The 8,231-nt window shown below is 42.5% G+C and overlaps 1 protein-coding gene across 1 annotated transcript; it reads right to left on the reverse strand.

Moving 5' to 3' along the window:
* Nucleotides 1-1,709: 1,709 nt before the first annotated feature.
* On the reverse strand, nucleotides 1,710-7,950 carry TMEM252 (transmembrane protein 252). Its single transcript, XM_082403699.1, has 2 exons — nucleotides 7,586-7,950; nucleotides 1,710-4,409 (listed from the first exon to the last, which is right to left on the reverse strand). Exons 1-2 carry the CDS (start codon nucleotides 7,861-7,863, stop codon nucleotides 4,172-4,174), a joined length of 516 nt encoding a protein of 171 aa, XP_082259825.1. The 5' UTR covers nucleotides 7,864-7,950; the 3' UTR covers nucleotides 1,710-4,171.
* Nucleotides 7,951-8,231: the final 281 nt, after the last annotated feature.

Here is an 8,231-nt window from a genome sequence, read left to right on the forward strand (position 1 = left end):
TAGCACCTAGTATGTGCCTTACAAAATAGGTGGACTGGGGAGATACCTCACCAAAGACAGTGTGCTTAAGTAGAATCTTAAAGGATGGATAGGAGTGTGAGTTTTTGAGTGGAGGGGCCAAAACTATACACTCTACATTTCAGATGTGCAAAAGATGCAGCACAGTGTATTCTATAACTGACCTTGTCATGCTTATCTTCTGGGGGGTGGAGGTGGCTCCTTAGACGTGATAAGATTAAAACACTGGAGAGTCATCACCTCTGAGAATTTCCCATCCCTTGTTGACACATGAGCCCCCCCCCAACCCCGCCGTTCACATTTCAGAGGAGGTAACGGTAAAGACTGCACTTTCTCATAGTCTAAGTGCCCTGCCTGCCATTCACAGAATCATGGTTCTCAATTCATCACCATTAATTTTATCATAAACTTCAGGAGGAAGAGGGGATACAATGTCTGCTTCCCCTGAGTGAATCTTCCAGGGGTGGCCAATGAATTCTCATTAATCACAACAGGACACTTTTTTTTTTTTTACTTTTCATTTTATATCGTATAGCCAATTAACAATGTCGTGATAGTTTCAGGTGCACAGCAAAGCGACTCCACCATACATATACATGTATCCATTCTCCCCCAGACTCCCCTCCCATCCAGGCTGCCACATAACATTGAGCAGAGTTCCCTGTGCTATATAGTAAGTCTTTGTTGGTTATCCTTTTTAAATATAGCAGTGTGTACATGTCAATCCCAAACTCCCTAACTATCCCTCCCCTCCACCCTTCCCCCCTGGTAACTATAACTTTATTCTCTAAGTCTGTGAGTCCGTTTCTTTTTGTAAATATGTTCATTTGTATCACTTCTTTTTAGATTCCGCATATAAACGATATCATACGATACTTCTCTTTCTCTGTCAGACTTACTTCACTCAGTATGACATCTCTAGGTCCATCCATGTTGCTGCAAATGGCATTATTTCATTCTTTTTTATGGCCGAGTAATATTTCATTGTTTATATGTACCACTTCTTCTTTATCCATTCCTTTGTCGATGGACAATTAGGTGGCTTCCATGTCTTGGCTGTTGTAAACAGTGCTGCAGTGAACGTTGGGGTGCATGTATCCTTTCGCACCATGTTTTTCTCTGGATATATGCCCAAGAGTGGGATTGCAGGGTCATATGGTAGTTCTATTTTTAGTTTTTTAAGGAACCTCCATACTGTTCTCCATAGTGGCTGTACCAATTTACATTCCCACCAACAGTGTAAGAGGGTTCCCTTTTCTCCACACCCTCTCCAGCATTTATCGTTTGTGGATTTTCTGATGATGGCCATTTTGACTTGTGTGAGGTGATATCTCATTGTAGTTTTGATTTGCATTTCTCTAATCCTTAGCGATGTTGAACACCTTTTCATGTGCCTCTTGGCCATCCATATGTCTTCCTTGGAAAAATGTCTATTTAGGTCTTCTCCCCATTTTTTGACTGGGTTGTTTGTTTTGATGATATTAAGCCACATGAGCTGTTTGTAGATTTTGGAGACTAATCCCTTGTCGGTCACATCATTTGCCAATATTTTCTCCCAATCTGTGGGCAACAGGACTCTTTTGTCTGACTCGCCCAGTGGGTTTTAATTGGTAGGCCTCTCAAAGGCAGGATTTGTTGTGGGTAACAACCATGTTTCTGATGCTTGCTTCAGGGTACATTTGTTTTTAAAAAAAAAAAAAAAAAAAGGCAATAAATGCCTATTAGTTGTATTTCTTTATGAAAGGCACATGGCTCATTTTCTGACTCAGTAGTTGATGTTCAATGATGTTAGGCTTTGCAAAAAGATTAACTCATCTGGTTGCTGTGTTCCACATGGAGAATAAAATTTTGACTTACGCTCTATTGATTTTTTTTCTGATACAAAACAGCAAAAAAGGGGAAAGTTTAAGTACAAAATTTATTGCAGGAAAGAGATTAAAACAATTTTCTTATGTAAACCAAAATTACATTTGTCTCACATGACTACCAGTAGTTGGAAAAACCATCTATTACAAATTCAAACTCTGGACGATAGCCCAGTTATAGAGCTTGTTCAGGTCAGTGAATGTGCTCAGACCCCGAGGAAAATTTCAGCATAACCATCTCAGTAGGGGGATAGAAAGAGATGACAAGAGAGAAATAATAAATTGCCTTGCTAATAAATGACCGCCTTCCTGTTGGACAACCATGAGTGAGTGACCTTCATGTCCAGTTATGTTCTTGATGTCAAGGATTCAAATCACAGATGCCCAAAGTCCTGCTTTGTGTAAAGGAACCAGGATTTCCTTTTTTGGCTTCCTGTGTATTTGTCAGGACATGCTTCATCTGAGCACTCAGCAGTAACAGGGAAGAGGAGGCTACGGAGGCCCCATCCCATCTCTACAACCCTTATCCTCTTGAAAGCTCTCCATCCTTCCCACCGCTGTCCAAAGCCCTCCTGTGCCCGTTCACCAAGGCTGTCTGTTATCATTAGGAACCATCTTTCATCATCAGTATAAGAATCAGATGAAAGGAAATTACACCAGGAGGTGAGGGCCAAGCTCCTAGGCAGAAAACTGAGGGCTTATTTACATTTTAAAAGAGAAGCCAGACTGTTAACCCTAAAGCAACCTTTGCTGCCTCTCTTTAAGATAATGGTGCAACCCTGGGGCTCCACTTCCTGTTAGGGCCAACTTCCTCAAGTGGGAGACAAGTCCAAACTGTTCCCTGGGAGGAGGAAGTAGGACAGGATTAGCACAACCTAGCACAAAAGTGTGAAGTCAATATGTCTTCCCATGCCCCTCTAGGAACCTTTCTTCACCCTCCTGGAAATAACTGTATGTTGTTGGAAAGGTTTCTTAACTTCTCAAAGTCTCGATTTATGCATCTGTAAAATGGGAATAACCATAGCACTTATCTCTGAAGGCTATAATGAGGGCTAAATAAAAAGCGTAAAAAGTTCGTAACAGTGCCTGCGATATAAAAGGCATTCCCCGATTGTTAGATATTAATCCCAACATGAAGTCCTCACTTGATCGGGGAGGAAACTGAGGCCCAGAGAGATGAAGGTTCTTGCTCAAGCTCTAAAGCATCAGGCTGCATCTCCTCCCACCATTCTGCCACCTGATTTGTCCTCTTGTATTAAAACTTATAATAAGATATAGTGAAGCTGAAGAGGAATCACTGGGCTTTAAAATAAATGTCCTAAGTCTAAAAAGTGCCTGGATCTGTATCTTGAGACACAAAGAATTTTCTGTTAATGATTAAGATACTACAATATAGTCTTCCTTTCTTTCAAATCCTAGAGATTTACAGGGGGGTTCACTGAAATATATGTGTATTTTAAAACTTTTCAAGATTTATGTCCAATTCTGTATTAATACAACCTATGGCTAGTACAGATTCTTTTTTTCCTGAATATTGTGTATTATGAATTTTTAAGTATTCTCTTCGCTCAACTTGAGTCTCTAAGAAATCTTATCATATACGCTTGTACAACCATCCCGTTCTTAAAATACTCATTTAAGATTTTGTACTTGAACCATTTTGAAAGCAAATATTGAAGTCACTTTCCTTTCACATAGAAATAAAATACACATACTTAAAATAAAGTCATTCAAAATAACATTCATGGGTTCCAGAGGCAAATCTCTTACAGTGTGCATTACTGTGTCACTCTGGTAATATAGTAAATGAGGATAACTTCAAAGCCAGCCAGCAGAACCCACAATTTAAACGATAGTGACCCTTCATTGCCAGCATGCTTTCCCTTTGTGATTATTGGTAATGCAGTGCATGAAGGCATGTGGTGTCCAAGCAGCACCTGTTCCTCCCTTTTGGGGGTCTAGGTGATGGGAGAGGAGTTGAGAGAGAGCAGAAAAGCTCTCTGTGGAGCAGAGCTCTCACAACACTTTTGCAGTCCAGAAGTTCACCTGGGTTGGGATCCTTTGAAACGTTTGCCTGGTGCCGACCACACCCTTCCGGGGCTCCACTCTGCCCTTGCAGGCCAAGCACACGTGCAGAATTGCATTGCCGTCACACGCAGCATCCCCTCTGCAAACTCTCATGTGGGATCACTGATGTGGCTTTTCCTCCCACAGTCCCTGCCTGCGTTTATTATTAGCAGCTGCATCCCATGAGGGTGCGTCATGAGGGCTGGAGAGCTTCCCCTGCTTCAGCACTCTTGGTTTTGCCTTTGAGCATCCTGCAGTGGCGTTGCTGCCTCCACCGTGTCTGCTACAGACTCGTCATAGGATGGTGGGGCCTCTGGGTGGGCATCGCCTTCATCCGCAAATTCGAGGCCCATCTCTGTATACGGAGGTGGAGGAACACCCGAGCTCTCTTGCTCTGCAGGACAGGCTTGCTTTTCAGCATCAAGACTCTCTTCATAAGCAGGAGGGTAAAAATCTGGCCTGGGGGGACAAAATGCCACAAACATACATGTGTTATTTAAGTGGTTCATGCCAAAGAGGCATATGTCTGCCTCTCTCAGATCACATTGTGTGAAGTTAAACTGTTAAGAAACATTGATTTTGAAACAGATGTTCTTCTTCCCTGGCATCACCAGTTTTTTAAAAATGTGCTGCTCTTCCAGCAAAACCCTCTTTATCAGCCGTTGGATGTGTGCCTCTATACTCATATTTTTCCCATTGGGTTATTCCAAACTATTCCCTCTCTCTTACTCGTTGGAACCAGGGACTTTCAGTGTGAGATCCTTATCAGGGGTAGGGGACATGGGGGCCTTGACTGTGGAGCATCTCTCTATCCAGTTATTTAGTTCATTCACGTCTTTGTCCCCATTCACACACATCATCTTCTACTCGATTGCACTCACTGTCTCAGATCCTCACAACCAACAAAATGGTGAATGAAAACCAGCTCCATGAAGATTCCTGAACTCTAGCAGATGCTTCTCTCTTTCCTATCACTCTTTCAATCAGCTAGTCCGCCCCTCCTCCCGCCGCCATACTTATTTCTCAAACTATTTCAACTGACAACTTTATGTAGATTTCAGTAGTGGCCCTTTCCATGCCAACAGGCCAATGGCTAAAGGAGCCATTCATGCCAGAGCTGATGTACTCATTGGTAATCTTGCCCAGTGTTGCTAATTGCTAAATCCTCTGGCTTCTCCATCGTGAATGGGATTGGGGGTGGCGTGGAGGTGAAGAAGAGAGAGGGTGAGCTTGATTTAGTTGTGTATTTATAGAGTGAATCGTTCCAGTGCCTACAGGGAATGTGTGTGGTATGTAACCACAACAGAACGGGGACTGCCATTTGTAGCCACAGCTCCATTCCAACGTTACCAGGCCCAAAACCAAAGAGCTGAAGGAGCTATCTACTGTACAGCATAAATCTCAGCCTTCACTCAGAATAGCCAAGGCTGTGCCATGGGGCACATGTGTAAAGGCACTGAAGACAGAAAGTTCAGCTGTTCCCTGGAGTGATTTGAGAGGCTCCAGGATGACTGCTGCCTGCCCCCATGTCCCATCCACTTCTCCCAACCCCCAGCCCCCCCACACTGCTTCACATTCCCAGGGTCCTGAATTCCACCATTGCAGACCCCTTGGGGTACCCATTTAGAATGCAAATACTTCTGAGAAATGTAACTTACCATTTACTGACTTACTAGCCATTCTGAGTGGGCTGGGCATCTATTAGATGCAGCAGAAAGAGGCAGTAAAAGGGAGGTGTCGTGATACCATAGTTTAAAGTATTTCAGCACAGACAGTACAATATTATGCATGTGTTAGTAAATTAAGCTACATCCTAAAGGCAATCAGTTACTCTTATCAGGAATTCACACTCTGGAGGCAATCATCTAACATTTATACCAAAAAAAAAAAAAGAAAGAAAACCATCACTCTAGAAGCATCTCCTACAATCACTTCAGTTATCTTTAATTTTTTATCAAACCCAGAGACCTTGCAGTTAGTATAATAAACATTGGAAATGGGTTTTGGTCATTGTAATTAGTATCTTATTAATTAGCATAATCATGTCAAAAATCAACTGTCATGGGTAAAAATCACTTATATTCAAGGTACATGGAGTAGCTAAAATATTGTTTGGCCAAAAAGTTCGTTCGGGGTTTTCCATAAGATGTTACAGAAAAACGTGAACAAACTTTTTGGCCGGCCCAATATCTTAGATGAAGAGAACAAAAGAATTTATGGAGTCTTGCAGACTGTACCTTAAGGATGATGCCTGAGGTTTTATCCCTAAATGATTCTGTGTTCAGCCAAAAATTAGGAGATTTTTGGTTGTCCGATACTTACCATAAGGTTAACTGAAATTTTTTTATTGTGGTAAAGTACATATAACATAAAATTTACCACTTTAGCAATTTTAAGTGTACAGTTCAATGGTATTAAATACATTCACATTGTTTTGCAGCCATCACCATTATCCATCTTCAGAACTTTTTCATCATTCCAGACTGAAACTCTGTACTCATTAAACAGTAACTCTCCATTCCCGCCTCCCCCGGCACCTGGTAACCACTGCTGTACATTCTGTCTATGAATCTGACTGCTCTAGGTACCTCATATAAGTGGAATCATATAATATTTGTCTTTTGGGCTTATTTCTGGCCTATTTCACTTAGCGTAATGTCTTCAAGTTTCTTTCATGTTATAGCTGCATCAGTATTTCCTTTCTTTTTAAGGACGAATAATATTCCATCTTTTGTACGTACCATATTTTGTTTATCCATTCATCCACTGATGGATATATGGGTTGTTTCCACCTTTTGGCTATTGTGAAGAATGCTGCTATGAACATTGGTGTACAAATATCTGTTCAAGTCCCTGCCTTCAATGATTTTGTCTATATACCCAGAAGTGAAATTGCTAGATCAAGTGGTAATTCTACATTTAATGTTTTGAGGATCCTCCATACCACAGAGCAGCTGCACTATTTTGCATTCCCACCAGCAGTGCACAAGTTTTCCAGTTTTTCTACATCCTTGCTAACCTTGTTGTTTTCTGCTTATTTGATAATAGCCATCCTAATGGGTATGAGGTAGTAAGGTTAACCAATTATTACCTCTGGAATATGAGTGCCTTGTCTCAGGGAAATCTTTCATGCAATGTGTGATCCGAACACCTAAGAGTACAGAAAGCTGGGACTTCACTGAATTCATGAAGAGATTATATAGCTGATTTTATGCTTGCTTGCCCATTTGTTGTGTGACAGAATTTGGTCTGGGACTTGCTTTCCTTACAACCTGGTAGCCAGGTTATGAGGAATAACTAACCATCACCTGCCTCTAAGGACAGCTCCCATGATACAACAAAAGAAAATGAGTTTGGCCTCTTAAATTGGCTTTGGTGGGTTTTTCAGTGGTGATGGGAGAAGGGTGGTTATTCTCTGGCATAAATTCCCTCTACTTCATAGTTTTCCCCAGAGGCAGCACCATTCTTCCTAATGTCTAATCCCAGAGTAATTCCCTGACAATAAAGCTTCAGTTGTAGACACATAGCCCCATGGGACGTGTAAGTTGCTCCCCAGTGGATTAGAAGTCATTGACCTTTTCCGGAACTCAGCCCCACCTCCGTGCTCCCCAGTCCTCTGGCTTCTCAGCACGTACCTGTCCACTGTGGCCAGGGGCAGGGCCCCCTGAGCACCGTACTGTCTGAACACACGGCTGAACACCCCTTTGCTTTCACTGGCCTGGTGGTAGGTGCTCCAGAAAATTCCACTCAGGAGGATCACAAACCCCAGAGGCAGAAGCAAATAGGCCAGGATCAGGTTCCCCTGGCAGTTGAACAGGGAGCCCGAGGAAATGAAGAAGGCCCCCAGGCAGATCATCAGGAAGCCCGTCAGGAGGGCAAAGGCACAGAGAACTAGACAGGTTCTGTTCTGCATCTCTGCTCCTTTGGAACCCAGCTCCCTGACCCTGCCACTCCCCTGCTTCCCCTGCTCAGAGAGAATGCTCTCATTAGCCAGCTCTCAGCTTTATACGCTCTGCGACCAACTGGCCTTTGGACAATTAAATGAAGCAGGCACTTAGAAGCTATTCATTAACCATTGAAAGTAACTGTAATATCCTTGGATGATTAACCTAAACACACAGCATTGTGTACTGCAGGAAGGAGTGACATAGCTCTCTTGCTCTTCTGAGCTGAATGGGACCCTAGGCTGACCCCAGTTATCTGAGGGAAGGTCTCCCTTCCTTTGATTAAAAAGGTCTCTTGATTCCCATCGCAGGTGATTCCAAACTAATGCTAGAGAAA

Source organism: Balaenoptera borealis, assembly GCF_965194805.1.
Source record: "Balaenoptera borealis genome assembly, chromosome: 8".
NCBI lineage: Eukaryota > Metazoa > Chordata > Mammalia > Artiodactyla > Balaenopteridae > Balaenoptera > Balaenoptera borealis.

Excerpts from the sequence above, each read along its gene's own strand:
- TMEM252 (XM_082403699.1), bottom strand. The coding sequence starts at position 7,863 with ATGCAGAACAGAACCTGTCTAGTTCTCTGTGCCTTTGCCCTCCTGACG. Across the intron at positions 4,410-7,585 it reads CCCCTGGCCACAGTGGACAG|GCCAGATTTTTACCCTCCTG; the intron begins GTACGTGCTGAG and ends TTGTCCCCCCAG.